The sequence below is a fragment of the Pseudophryne corroboree genome, chromosome 4, assembly GCF_028390025.1.
Source record: "Pseudophryne corroboree isolate aPseCor3 chromosome 4, aPseCor3.hap2, whole genome shotgun sequence".
Classification (NCBI taxonomy): Eukaryota; Metazoa; Chordata; class Amphibia; order Anura; family Myobatrachidae; genus Pseudophryne; species Pseudophryne corroboree.
The window spans coordinates 920,620,270-920,635,650 of NC_086447.1; the positions used below are offsets into that span (position 1 = coordinate 920,620,270).

At 44.9% G+C, this 15,381-nt stretch overlaps 1 protein-coding gene across 1 annotated transcript in view; it reads left to right on the forward strand.

Moving 5' to 3' along the window:
- WDR26 (WD repeat domain 26) overlaps positions 1-15,381 on the forward strand; it is a 185,173-nt gene that overhangs the window by 84,327 nt on the left and 85,465 nt on the right. Inside the window, exon 4 of the mRNA XM_063919005.1 lies at positions 9,007-9,078. Coding sequence (XP_063775075.1) covers positions 9,007-9,078 — 72 coding nt within the window. The remainder of the gene's footprint in view (positions 1-9,006; positions 9,079-15,381) is intronic.

The window sequence follows — 15,381 nt, forward strand, 5'->3', positions numbered from 1 at the left end:
TCCTAGACACAGACCAGAAAAGGGTTTATCTCCCGATAGAGAGGGCTCAGGAGCTCATGACACTGGTCAGGAATCTATTAAAACCAAAACAGGTGTCAGTGCATCACTGCACTCGAGTCCTGGGAAGGATGGTGGCATCATATGAGGCCATTTCCCTTCGGCAGGTTCCATGCGAGGACCTTCCAATGGGACTTACTGGACAAGTGGTCCGGATCACATCTTCAGATGCATCGGTTAATCACCCTGTCCCCCCAGGTCCAGGGTGTCACTCCTGTGGTGGCTGCAGAGTTCTCACCTTCTAGAGGGACGCAGATTCGGAATTCAGGACTGGGTCCTGGTGACCACAGACGCTAGCCTCCGAGGGTGGGGAGCAGTCACATAGGGAAGAAATTTCCAAGGTCTGTGGTCAAGTCAAGAGACTGATTCAGTCAGACAACATCACCGCAGAGGCTCATGCAAACCGCCAAGGCGGCACAAGGAGCAGAGTGGCGATGGCAGAAGTCACCAGAATTCTTCGCAGGCTGGAGAATCACGTAAGCGCTCTGTCAGCAGTGTTCATCCCGGGAGTGGACAACTGGGAAGCAGACTTCCTCAGCGGACACCACTTCCACCTGGGAGAGTGGGGACTTCATCAGGAAGTCTTCACACAGATCACATATCGGTGGGAACTGCCACAGGTGGACATGATGGCATCCCGCCTCAACAAAAAACTACAGAGGTATTGTGCCAGGTCAAGAGACCCTCAAGCAATAGCGGTAGACGCCCTGGCGACACCGTGGGTGTTCCAGTCGGTCTATGTATTTCCTCCTCCTTCCTCTCATACCAAGGTGCTGAAGCTAATAAGAAAAAGAGGAGTGAGAACAATCCTCATTGTTCGAGATTGGCCACGAAGGACCTGGTATCCAGATCTGCAAGAAATGCTCACAGAGGACCCGTGGCCTCTTCCTCTAAGACATGACCTGTTGCAACAGGGGCCCTGTCTGTTCCAAGACTTACCGCAGCTGCGTTTGACGGCATGGCGGTTGAACGCCGGATCCTAGCAGAAAAGGGCATTCCGGACGAGGTCATTCCTACGCTGATTAAGGCTAGGAAGGACGTGACAGCTAAACATTATCACCGTATATGGGGAAAATGTTTCTTGGTGTGAGGCCAGGAATGCACCTACAGAGGAATTCCAGCTGGGCCGTTTCCTCCACTTCCTACAGTCGGGAGTGAATTTGGGCCTGAAATTGGGCTCTATTAAGGTCCAGATTTCGGCCCTATCCATTCTCTTTCAAAAAGAGTTGGCTTCTCTACCAGACGTTCAGACGTTTGTAAAGGGAGTGCTGCATATTCAGCCTCCTTTTGTGTCTCCAGTGGCACCTTGGGATCTTAACGTGGTGTTAAGTTTCCTGAAATCACACTGGTTTGAACCATTTAAAACGGTGGAGTTAAAAATCTCACGTGGAAGGTGGTCATGCTATTAGCCTTGGCTTCGGCTAGGCGTGTGTCAGAATTAGCGGCTTTGTCATATAAAATCCCTTATCTGGTTATCCATATGGATAGAGCAGAATTGCGGACCCATCCACAATTTCTGCCAAAGGGGGTGTTATCTTTTCACGTGACCCAACCTATTGTGGTGCCTGTGGCTACTCGTGACTTGGAGGATTCCGAGTTACTGGATGTGGTCAGGGCTTTGAAGGTTTATGTAGCCAGAACGGCTAGAATCAGGAAAACTGAGTCGCGGTTTATCCTGTATGCATCAAACAAGCTGGTTGCTTCTGCTTCAAAGCAAACTATTGCTCGCTGGATCTGTAACACGATTCAGCAGGCTCATTCTGCGGCTGGATTGCCGCTGCCAAAATCAGTTAAAGCCCATTCCACTAGGAACGTGGGCTTTTTTTGGGCAGCTGCCCGAGGGGTCTCGGCATTACAACTATACTGAGCTGATACTTGGTCAGGTTCAAACACTTTTGCAGAGTTCTACAAGTTTGATACCCTGGCTGATGAGGACCTATTGTTGCTCAATCGGTGCTGCAGAGTCATCCGCACTCTCTCGCTCGTTTTGGGAGCTTTGGTATAATCCCCATGGTCCTTACGGAGTCCCCAGCATCCACTAGGACGTTAGAGAAAAGAAGATTTTACTTATCGGTAAATCTATTTCTCGTAGTCCGTAGTGGATGCTGGGCGCCCGTCCCAAGAGCGGACTTCTTCTGCAATACTTGTATATAGTTATTGCTGCAATAAGGGCTATGTTATTGTTGCATCAGGGTTGAACTGATGCTCTGTTGTTCATACTGTTGACTGGGTAAGTTTATCACAAGTTATACGGTGTGATTGGTGTGGCTGGTATGTATCTTGCCCTGGATTCCCAAAATCCTTTCCTTGTACTGTCAGCTCTTCCGGGCACAGTTTCTCTAACTGAGGTCTGGAGGAGGGACATAGAGGGAGGAGCCAGAGCACACCAGAATCTAAATTCTTTCTTAAAGTGCCCATGTCTCCTGCGGAGCCCGTGTATTCCCCATGGTCCTTACGGAGTACCCAGCATCCACTACGGACTACGAGAAATAGATTTACCGGTAAGTAAAATCTTATTTTTTTTTTTTTATATCATGCCGGAAGTGACATCCGGCATTCACCGCGTCCAGCACTGAGCACCATGTGTCCCTCTTACGTGGGGCTGATGTGCAGTGTGATTGTGCACCATGTACAGTAGCTGTGGATATACTGACACCATGGCATGGACGAGGGTACTAGTTTCATAGAAACTGAAGCGGTCATTCTGCCCAGTCTGTGTTTTCCCCAAGGCAGGTGCAGTATCCTTCTCCACATCACCATACTCCTCCTCCAATCCTCTGTGCTGCCTTCTGCCTCACTTACAGCCCACACCACAACATCCTCATCCTCCTCAGGACAAAATGGAAGATCAGGGGTTTATATAAGGTATGGGAAGTAGAAATGGGTGTCGTATGGTATGCCGGCAGCCGGGATCCTGTCGACCGGCATACCGACAGCATGGCGAGCGCAAATGAGCCCCTTGCAGGCTCGCTGCGCTTGCCACACTGCGGGCGCCCTAAGCGCGCCTTGCTATCTATTCTCCCTCCAGGGAGGACTTGGACCCCCAAGAGGGGGGGGGGGAGAATGTGTGTATGCCGGCTGTCGGGATTCGCGGCAGCATCTAGTTAAATAGAAGGAAATCTTGCCTGTAAACTGTCATTATCATGAGGTGGCATCCAGTAAGAGATTGGATCCTATAATGTTCAGGGTATGCAGAGAGACCTCACTCAACCAGCATTAAGATTCTTCAGATCTGAGCGTTGGCCCTTTTCCTTCCCTTATTTTTATTTCTTGAGATTGTAATTACTAGAGATGAGCGGATTCGGTTTTACTCGGTTCTCAAAACGGCATCTTATTGGCTCACGGATGTCACATGTTTTGGATAGCCAATAAAATGCCGTTTTGAGAACCGAGTAAAACCGAATCCGCTCATCTCTAGTAATTACTTATGTGACTATTTGAACTATTATATTCTTGTACATTTTTTTTTTTTTTTGTAACAAGTTTTGACTTGGATTAAAAATCTAATCTTCGTTCTGGTTGTCTGTGCTTTCACACCAAAGTCTTGAGAGGCTCATGTTACCTAATTTTTTACGTATTAATAATTTTGTGTGCGGTTGAGAGCAGAAGCGGGTTTTTTTTTTTTTTTTTTTTTTAAATCTGAATGCTATGTGATGGATCTGCACAAAATAGTCTAAGTTGGTGAAGTGAAATGAGAAATTTATAAAAATTTAACAATTGGCATATGTATTCCTCCACTTTGCTGTGAAGCCCCTCAAAAGTTCTGGTTCATCCAATTTACCTTCAGAAGTCACACATAATTTAGTAAAATGAAGTCTACCTGTGCGTAATCTAAGTGTCACATGATCTGTCAGTGTAAACACACCTTTTCTGAAAGGCCTCAGAGGCTGCAACACCACTAAGCAAGAGGCATCACACCATAAAAAAAAAAAAAAAAAAAAAAATCCAAATCTTTGACACCCCCCCATCACCCCAAGAACACCATCCCCCACAGTGAAACGTGGTGGGGGCAGCATGCTGCTGTGGGAATGTTTTTCAGCAGCAGGGACTGGGAAACTGTTTTGAGTCGAGGGAAAGATGGATGGTGCTAAATACAGGGATATTCTTGAGCAAAACCTGTTTGTCTGCCTGTGATTTGTGACTGGGATGGAGCTTCACCTTCCAGCAGGACAATGACTGAAGCATACTGCTAAAGCAACACTCGAGTGGTTTAAGAGGGAAAATGTAAATGTGTTGGAATGGCCTAGTCAAAGCCCAGATCTTAATCCATTGAGAGTCTGTGGTCAGACTTGAAGATTGCTGTTCACAAGCAGAAAGCATCCAACATGAAGGAGCTGGAGCAGTTTTGCCTTGAGGAATGGGCAAAATTCTCAGTGGCTAACTCATAGAGACTTATCCAAAGTGACTTGCAGCTGTAATTGCCGCAAAAGGTGTCTCTAGAAAGTACTGATATGTAGGATGGGTACAGATGATAAAACTTATAAACGTGCTTTCTGTTAATCTGAATACTCATGCAGATCTCTGATGCTGGTGGATAAATCTCCTTGGCTTGCTGTGTGCCTTTATGGCCTTGCAAAGCAATACTTTCCAGCTTTCCTATGACGTGTGTTGTTGTGAATCTGCAGTCAGCTGACTGCTGCCTGGGCTGTGTTATTTGGTTGATGCGCTGGTTGCATGACCAGCTTCCTGTTCTGTGGCGGGGGAGGGGAGGCCGACGGGGGAAGTGAGGTAACAATACAGAAGTTTGTTAATCCTGGAGTTTAAAGGGACAGTCTGTCACCATAACAAGTGAGGCTAGGCCTCTGTGAGGTTCCAGTTGCCTGATGCAGAGCTATACTGTGTGTTCTGGTAGCTGGCGGCCTCCTCCTCTTCTCTGTATTATGCACCTCTTCTCTCTTGTCCTCACAAAATGTTGTGTAATCTGAGACTGCGACAGATACTAAAGTCAGGCAGAGTGGCCTGTTCATGTTCTAGTAATTCTGTGTAACAATTCCCAGCAAGTCCTGGTAGTGCGTGACTTATACATGCACATACTCATGTCTGCTCCCAGTACTGTCGTTGTGCAAAGTGGAGCATTTTACACTACATCTGGGCTGTAGTTGTGTCTAGCCTGGTTATATAATCTTTGCTTTGTCATAGGACTGTTTTTTCATGTCACGGTGACCTTGTTATAGAACTAAAATTCTGTATACTTGGTATTCCTGGGATCTGTACTTTTCCACTTCTGTTCCATGTTGGGGGGGGGGGGGGAAATTCCCCCAGCACACTATGGCCCAAATGTAATAGGGGGGGAGTTTGCAAAATGTGCGAGTTTAGCACTAAAACGTGCACTTTTTGTAAACTCTGGAACATGCAAACTTGCATGTTTCATAAGTCGCACAATTTTAAAATCTCATCCAGATGTTTTTCCATTTTGTACATACAACATGGCCAATGTAATAAGGTGCGAGTACTAAATTGGCACAGAAAACATTGCCAAAAAATTGCAAGAAAAATACACCAGGTTTACATAGGCGAGTTGTATGTGAGAATTTGTGGGGAAAATGTAGGACAGGTATGTGGAGGTGTAAATGATGGGAGAGACCTCACTCAACCAGCATTAAGACTCTTCAGTTCTGAGCGTTGGCCCTTTGCCTTCCCTTATTTTTATTTCTTGAGATTGTAATTACTTATGTGACTATTTGAACTATTATATTCTTGTTACTTTTTTTTGTAACAAGTTTTGACTTGGATTAAAAATCTAATCTTCGTTCTGGTTGTCTGTGCTTTCACTCCAAAGTCTTGAGAGGCTCGTGTTACCTAATTTTTTACGTATTAATAATTTTGTGTGCGGTTGAGAGCAGAAGCTCAACCTAGTTGTGGTCTCTCAAAGTCGCTTGGCCTGGCTGACGCAGCAACTGGTACTTCTGCTGGTTGCAGTTACTGTGCGGATTTACCACACTCGCTGATGTAATCAGTAAGGTGTCACGGGCAGTGTTCCCAGATTGGCATATCTGAAGAATTGCTCAGTCAGAATCGTGACAATAGCACATACAGTTATAGAGTTCTAAGTTGAGAGCTAACTCACCTGGAGACACACCCCAAGATACTCCATATGGCACTACAAGGACCAGCATGTCCTCAATCTTCTGATCCTATACATGCCTCTCAGAACAGCGATTCGCAAGAATAGCAAGTAGCTCAAATCTATTTATTGGTCCAGGTGCTTACATGGGAGGAGCTAGTGTGTGTGGGGAAGGGGGGTTCTTTTCTAGATGAGCCCCTCCCTTGGAAGCACCTGTAATGGACCAATAAATTGATTTGAGCAATTTACCATTGTTGCGTTTCACTGTCCTGGGAGGATGAGGACACCGTATATATGCCCTTGGCATCTGTATTTAGCAAGCAAACCTTCAATTAAATCATGGGGAAATGTTGATTTCCGCATGATTTGTGTGTCACGGCTATGTTGGAAAGGGTTAATGAAGAAGATAAAGCAATTATCTTCAATTCCTGATTTACAACTTTGCTCACTACAGCGCTTACCGTTTTCTACTATGCAGCAAGCAGGAGAACGTTAAGCAAATCCGGAAAGGCTTACCTTTATACAATGTCATCTGAGACTGTGCTTATGAGGGAAATGCTTATTGGAATTTGTCCAATCAGCTTCTGATGCCGGGTGAAACTCCGCCCCTCCCTCTAACTACACTGCAAGTGTTCCCAGCAGTGCAATTACACAACTGTAAAACAACTGGATATGAGAGATTATTTTGTAATAAAATATATATCTCCGTTCCCGGCACTTGTTTGCTATGAATTTATATTGCTCCCCCGTGGAAACTGCACCTGGAAGATGACGGAGCGTGTACGGAGGGAGCAATATCCAAGGATGACAATTGAGGGGGGAGCGAGAGAGACTGCTACATGATAGAAATACAGAGTATATAATTGCAGAGAGATGATTTTACTGCCAGGCTGCGTCAAGGTATTTCTGCGTCTGTCGGTCCCTATCGCTACGTAATTGCACCCACTTTGGGTCATATAATTGATACACGATAATAGCACATACATGAATCTATCTAAATTGAGAGCAATCTCACCTGGAGGGTGATGAGCCATATGCAGAGCAGCCCAAAAAGACTGGCCGCAGGAACAACGTATTAACGCAACGGCTGTCCCTGCAAGGCTTGTCACTGCACAGCAGGAAAAATTTGTATTAATCACTATATTGACCAAAAACGTTATGAGCCAATATTGGAATTATTGCTAAATAGTCCCATTAATGTCTTTGGGGGGAATTCAATTGTTTTTTGGGCGTCTAAAAATCCCATCTAAGCGTGACTGTGTAGACGCGCCAAACAATTGTCACTATTCATTTGTTTGGGCGCCCATGCACATTACGCATGTTAAGCCCAAACAGGGTTTAGCCGCGTAAAACTGCTAAATTCGTCTAAACTCCTGCTTTGGGATGCCCAAAGTGCTGGGATTGAACACTTTAATGTGTGTTTTTATTTTTATTTTTTCTCCTTCTCGCACCTCAGGAGGCTGCGGGGAAAAAAGTGTTCTCCGCTGCAAAAAAAAATATTTGAATCTGCCCCTTTGGGCGGTACTCAAATGAGATCGCGCCCAATCTCCTTTCTAAAGTGATCCCCGTTATCCCACATATCGCGCCCATAGTAATCAGGTTTAGCTGCGTAAAGGGTTGGGCGTCCTCGCAATCCCAGGGCTAGCGAGCTGAAATGATTATACCACACTCGTCAGGAGAAACAGAATGGGTGTGGAAGGGGGTGAAAAGAATTGAATACCGCTATTTTGTGTTTTATTAGCCCCAGTAATCTTGGTAGTCTTTCGCTTTAACGCCTGGGAATATTCAGTTAGCGACCCTTTCTCTCACCCAATAAATTACCGCCACAACCCATAGAACCCAGGATAAGTTCCCAGTCCTATGGGTTAACATGACCGCAGTACCCAAAAAACTGGCTGTTTAACAGATTTCAGGCTCTTAGGAAAAACCAAAATCCTTGTTAACTACAGCCTGTGATTAATTGCATAGCCCTGCTACTTCAATTAGCTTGTGGGAAATTACCGCGGCAAATTGAATTCTCCCCTAAAGATAGGTACACACTACAGTTATTAGGCTGATTTGCCAATAATTGGAAGAACGACCAACGTTATTATTTAGTGTGTACAAACGATCGTGTCGGCATTTCACCAAATATCCGGGAAAATTTTGCCCCCACACGAACAACCGATTTTTCGGTCTATCGTCCCAAACAAAAATATCTGCCACAATCTCCAGATATTGAGCAAGGTGTGTGCGTTCTCCATAATCTGCCCATATTTCCTATGTTTTCCTCTTACTACATCATCCTACTTCTAGACGGACATATGCAAATGCAACGTGAGGTGGCAGAAAATTGGTAACTTTAAAAATTTAAAATCTTTTAGTGTGTCGCTCGGATATTGGTGCCTACAATTTCCTGAAAAATTGTCAACACCCCCCCTAAAAAAAAAATCTGACTGTGTGTACCTAGCTTTAGTAGTGTAAAAGAATATAAAATTAGGCCTAAAATCTATACCTTGTGGGGTTTTTTTTTTTTTTAATTCTCGAATGGCCCCCAGCAAGTTGGTTACTTTTTGCTATATACTGCTTTTTAACTTTTGTTAGAGATTCTGAAGGGGGAAGCACCAGACTGCGCTGAACCCGTATTCTTGAAACTGCAGCCTGGGAACCATTGTATGCAGAGAGCGCCGGTCTATCCAACAAAATAACTATCTGTGGATGTAACAAACGCACCTAGAATGAGTGTTTCTGTCCTGTAGGTTTAGGGAAGAGGTAGTTTGTCTATATAATGTATATGACAATGGTTCCGGCTTCCCCTGGCTGTTTATGACACAGACCCTTCCTTTATGTTTTGGTAGAACAGTTGTGATTTGGTTATTAAACCGGAGTTCTTACTCTATTTGCAGTCATGTCGTCCGGCCGCTGGGAGCTCAGGGAGTGAGCACTCCTCTTCCTGTCCTACGTCAGACGTCATTCGGGTGAGTAACGTGTGTATGTATTATACAGTATATAAGGTACTTTCTGTGAAACCTCTTTCCCATTTAAAGATGCTCTATACTCCATATAAAGAAATGGTTGGCCCGAACCATTAATTCCTATGATACAGTACATGTTGTATACCTCTCCATCGGGTACTGATGACCTGGTGAGCTAAATGTTTCACCAAGCTTCTGTACGGAGAAGAAGCTGCTATGCTTAAGGGCCCCATACACTAGAACGATAATGCCCGATTTCATCAACTGAATTTACCACAGCTGGAGGCCAGTTAAGCTGTAGGAACATCTCAAGGATGATCAGTGGAAACAGGAGGCTGAGCTTCATGACAAAGGCTGTGAATACTTATGAACATGTGATTTCTCCTTTTTTTTTTTTTTTTTTTTTTTTTACTTTTTTTTTTTTTTTTTTTTTAACTACATTTGCAAATATCAAACTTTTTTTTTTTTTTTTCTACGTTGTCAATATGGGGTGTTGTGTGCAGAATTTTGAGGGGAAAAAAATAATTTATTCCGTTTTGGAATAAGGCTGTAACATAACAAAATGTGTAAAATAAAGGAAGCGCTGTGAATATTTTCGAATGCACTGTTTAGCGGGTTTTGAAGCCAGTAGCTTGGTGCTGTGAGGCTGTAATGCTAACCACTGTGCTGCTAGTATACTTTATCATTTATCTGTGTTGACATAACCTACCCTGTAACAGCAATATTTTCTCAAGATTTATGTAGCTTAGAAAATAGTACCAGAAATAATTGCTAGAAATCGGGGCTGAGTGAAGTGTAGCGAGAGGCTACTGCGCACAGCTAAAAGATATAGGCTGAGCTTGATTGCCATTCCCTCCGGCCTTTACAGCAGTATAGAACACGTATGGGTTGCCTCTGGAACGTGAAGTACAGTGTGCAGCTGAAGCCACGTATGAGGAGTTCATGGACCATGTTACTCCGCTCTGCTTAGCATAGTCCCACATTTTGAGGAGACTGACGTTTTGACTTTTCTTTTTGTAACTTGCAATGAGTTAAGCTGGGCATACACTATACAATTCTGTCAGATAATCTGTGGTTGGAATGAAAACCTGGTAGTGGATGAGAGCAACTGACAGTCGACTGCTTGCTCCCAAACACTGGAAAATGGGCAAAACCTGTCGTTTATACAAATTGGTTGAATGACGGACAGGTTTTGCCCATTTTCCACTGTTTGGGAGCAAGCGGTCGACTGTCAGTTGCTCTCATCCATTACCAGGTTTTCATTCCAACCACAGATTATTTGACAGATAAATGTATAGTGTATGCCCAGCTTGTGTTTCACATAGCGGCAGTGAAGAAACCTGGAAACATGAACTGTATGGGGTCCTGATGCCCGAGTTGGGGAACCTAGTGTTCACTCTAGGTGTCTTTCACATGGCATTGCGCCCTGCCCCTTTTTTAGATGGCTAAATCCCGCCCTGTCAGTTTTTGCGCACCCTGCCGCCCCACCGTTTGCTGCCCGCCGGACCCAGCCGCCAGACCCAGCCTATCCATATCGATTCAGCCGTGAGTCACCCTCGGAGATCTCTACACCGCCCGGACTCCCAGAAAGATCCCAACAATACCAGAGCAAACGGCCGCGCTGATGTCTCCGGCAGCTGGGATTCCGCGCACGGTATAGGAGTCTCCGGGAAGAGAGGTGAGAGCCGCCTGCTAGAGGCCGTCCCCTATATCTATGTCCTATGTGTATGTGAGTGTATGGGGGTCTCAGTGATACAGTGCTGTGTGTGTCAGCGTACAGGGGGCTCAGTGATACAGTGCTGTGTGTATAATCAGTGTATGGGGGATCATGATACAGTGCTGTGTATATAATCAGTGTATGGGGGTCTCAGTGATACAATGCTGTGTATATAATCAGTGTATGGGGGCTCAGTGATAGTGCTGTGTATATAATCAGTGTATGGGGGATCAGTGATACAGTGCTGTGTATATAATCAGTGTATGGGGGGCTCAGTGATACAGTGCTGTGTATATAATCAGTGTATGGGGGCTCAGTGATAGTGCTGTGTATGGGGGATCAGTGATACAGTGCTGTGTATATAATCAGTGTATGGGGGCTCAGTGATAGTGCTGTGTATATAATCAGTGTATGGGGGCTCAGTGATAGTGCTGTGTATATAATCAGTGTATGGGGGATCAGTGATACAGTGCTGTGTATATAATCAGCGTACAGGGGGCTCAGTGATAGTGCTGTGTATATAATCAGTGTATGGGGGATCAGTGATACAGTGCTGTGTATATAATCAGTGTATGGGGGTCTCAGTGATACAATGCTGTGTATATAATCAGTGTATGGGGTCTCAGTGATACAGTGCTGTGTTTATAATCAGTGTATGGGGGTCTCAGTGATAGTGCTGTGTATATAATCAGTGTATGGGGTCTCAGTGATACAATGCTGTGTATATAATCAGTGTATGGGGTCTCAGTGATACAGTGCTGTGTTTATAATCAGTGTATGGGGGTCTCAGTGATAGTGCTGTGTATATAATCAGTGTATGGGGGTCTCAGTGATAGTGCTGTGTATATAATCAGTGTATGGAGGATCAGTGATACAGTGCTGTGTGTCTGCGTACAGGGGGATCAGTGATACAGTGCTGTGTATATAATCAGTGTATGGGGGATCAGTGATAGTGCTGTGTATATAATCAGTGTATGGGGGCTCAGTGATACAGTGCTGTGTATATAATCGGTGTATGGGGGGCTCAGTGATACAGTGCTGTGTATGGGGGGGCTCAGTGATACAGTGCAGTGTATATAATCAGTGTATGGGGGTCTCAGTGATACAGTGCTGTGTGTGTCAGCGTACAGGGGGATCAGTGATAGTGCTGTGTATATAATCAGTGTATGGGGGGCTCAGTGATACAGTGCTGTGTATATAATCAGTGTATGGGGGGATCAGTGATACAGTGCAGTGTATATAATCAGTGTATGGGGGTCTCAGTGATACAGTGCTGTGTGTGTCAGCGTACAGGGGGATCAGTGATAGTGCTGTGTATATAATCCGTGTATGGGGGGCTCAGTGATAGTGCTGTGTATATAATCCGTGTATGGGGGCTCAGTGATAGTGCTGTGTATATAATCAGTGTATGGGGGATCAGTGATACAGTGCTGTGTATATAATCAGTGTATGGGGGGATCAGTGATACAGTGCAGTGTATATAATCAGTGTATGGGGGGCTCAGTGATACAGTGCTGTGTATATAATCAGTGTATGGGGGGATCAGTGATACAGTGCAGTGTATATAATCAGTGTATGGGGGTCTCAGTGATACAGTGCTGTGTGTGTCAGCGTACAGGGGGATCAGTGATAGTGCTGTGTATATAATCAGTGTATGGGGGGGATCAGTGATAGTGCAGTGTATATAATCAGTGTATTGGGGCTCAGTGATAGTGCTGTGTATATAATCAGTGTATGGAGGATCAGGGATACAGTGCTGTGTATATAATCAGTGTATGGGGGGCTCAGTGATACAGTGCTGTGTATATAATCAGTGTATGGGGGGATCAGTGATACAGTGCAGTGTATATAATCAGTGTATGGGGGTCTCAGTGATACAGTGCTGTGTGTGTCAGCGTACAGGGGGATCAGTGATAGTGCTGTGTATATAATCAGTGTATGGGGGGGATCAGTGATAGTGCAGTGTATATAATCAGTGTATTGGGGCTCAGTGATAGTGCTGTGTATATAATCAGTGTATGGAGGATCAGTGATACAGTGCTGTGTGTCGGCGTACAGGGGGATCAGTGATAGTGCTGTGTTTATAATCAGTGTATGGGGGGGGCTCAGTGATACAGTGCAGTGTATGGGGTGCTCAGTGATACAGTGCTGTGTATATAATCAGTGTATGGGGGCTCAGTGATACAGTGCTGTGTATATAATCAGTGTATGGGGGGGCTCAGTGATACAGTGCTGTGTATATAATCAGTGTATGGGGGTCTCAGTGATACAATGCTGTGTATATAATCAGTGTATGGGGGCTCAGTGATACAGTGCTGTGTATATAATCAGTGTATGGGGGGGCTCAGTGATACAGTGCTGTGTATATAATCAGTGTATGGGGGCTCAGTGATACAGTGCTGTGTATATAATCAGTGTATGGGGGGGCTCAGTGATACAGTGCTGTGTATATAATCAGTGTATGGGGGGGCTCAGTGATACAGTGCTGTGTATATAATCAGTGTATGGGGGGCTCAGTGATAGTGCTGTGTATATAATCAGTGTATGGGGGCTCAGTGATAGTGCTGTGTATATAATCAGTGTATTGGGGCTCAGTGATAGTGCTGTGTATATAATCAGTGTATGGGGGATCAGTGATACAGTGCTGTGTATATAATCAGTGTATGGAGGATCAGTGATACAGTGCTGTGTGTCGGCGTACAGGGGGATCAGTGATAGTGCTGTGTTTATAATCAGTGTATGGGGGGGGCTCAGTGATACAGTGCAGTGTATGGGGTGCTCAGTGATACAGTGCTGTGTATATAATCAGTGTATGGGGGCTCAGTGATAGTGCTGTGTATATAATCAGTGTATGGGGGGCTCAGTGATACAATGCTGTGTATATAATCAGTGTATGGGGTCTCAGTGATACAGTGCTGTGTTTATAATCAGTGTATGGGGGTCTCAGTGATAGTGCTGTGTATATAATCAGTGTATGGGGATCTCAGTGATAGTGCTGTGTATATAATCAGTGTATGGGGTCTCAGTGATACAGTGCTGTGTTTATAATCAGTGTATGGGGGTCTCAGTGATAGTGCTGTGTATATAATCAGTGTATGGGGTCTCAGTGATAGTGCTGTGTATATAATCAGTGTATGGGGGTCTCAGTGATACAATGCTGTGTATATAATCAGTGTATGGGGTCTCAGTGATACAGTGCTGTGTTTATAATCCGTGTATGGGGGTCTCAGTGATAGTGCTGTGTATATAATCAGTGTATGGGGGATCAGTGATACAGTGCTGTGTATATAATCAGTGTGTGGGGGCTCAGTGATACAGTGCTGTGTATATAATCAGTGTATGGGGATCAGTGATACAGTGCAGTGTATATAATCAGTGTATGGGGGATCAGTGATAGTGCTGTGTATATAATCAGTGTATGGGGGCTCAGTGATAGTGCTGTGTATATAATCAGTGTATGGGGATCAGTGAAACAGTGCTGTGTATGGGGGGCTCAGTGATACAGTGCTGTGTATATAATCAGTGTATGGGGGTCTCAGTGATACAGTGCTGTGTGTGTCAGCGTACAGGGGGATCAGTGATAGTGCTGTGTATATAATCAGTGTATGGGGGGGGATCAGTGCTACAGTGCTGTGTTTATAATCGGTGTATGGGGGGCTCAGTGATATACACAGCACTGTATAATCAGTGTATGGGGGGGCTCAGTGATACAGTGATGTGTATATAATCAGTGTATGGGGGTCTCAGTATACAATGCTGTGTATATAATCAGTGTATGGGGGCTCAGTGATAATGCTGTGTTTATAATAGAGATGAGCGGGTTCGGTTCCTCGGAATCCGAACCCGCCCGAACTTCAGCTTTTTTTACACGGATCCGAGCGACTCGGATCTTCCCGCCTTGCTCGGTTAACCCGAGCGCGCCCGAACGTCATCATGACGCTGTCGGATTCTCGCGAGGCTCGGATTCTATCGCGAGACTCGGATTCTATATAAGGAGCCGCGCGTCGCCGCCATTTTCACACGTGCATTGAGATTGATAGGGAGAGGACGTGGCTGGCGTCCTCTCCATTTAGATTATAAGAGAGAGAGATTTACTGGAGCTTAGGACTAGGAGGAGTACTGTAGAAGTGTAGAGAGTGCAGAGAGTTTACTAGTGAGTGACCACCAGACAGTGCAGTTTATTTAATATATCCGTTCTCTGCCTGAAAAAAGCGATACACACAGTGACTCAGTCACATACCATATCTGTGTGCACTGCTCAGGCTCAGCCCAGTGTGCTGCATCATCTATATATATATTATATATCTGTCTGACTGCTCAGCTCACACAGCTTATAATTGTGGGGGAGACTGGGGAGCACTGCAGTGCCAGTTATAGGTTATAGCAGGAGCCAGGAGTACATAATATTATATTAAAATTAAACAGTGCACACTTTTGCTGCAGGAGTGCCACTGCCAGTGTGACTGACCAGTGACCTGACCACACTGACCACCAGTATAGTTAGTAGTATACTTATATTGTGATTGCCTGAAAAAGTTAAACACTCGTCGTGTGACTTCACTTGTGTGTTTTTTTTTTTTTTTATTCTA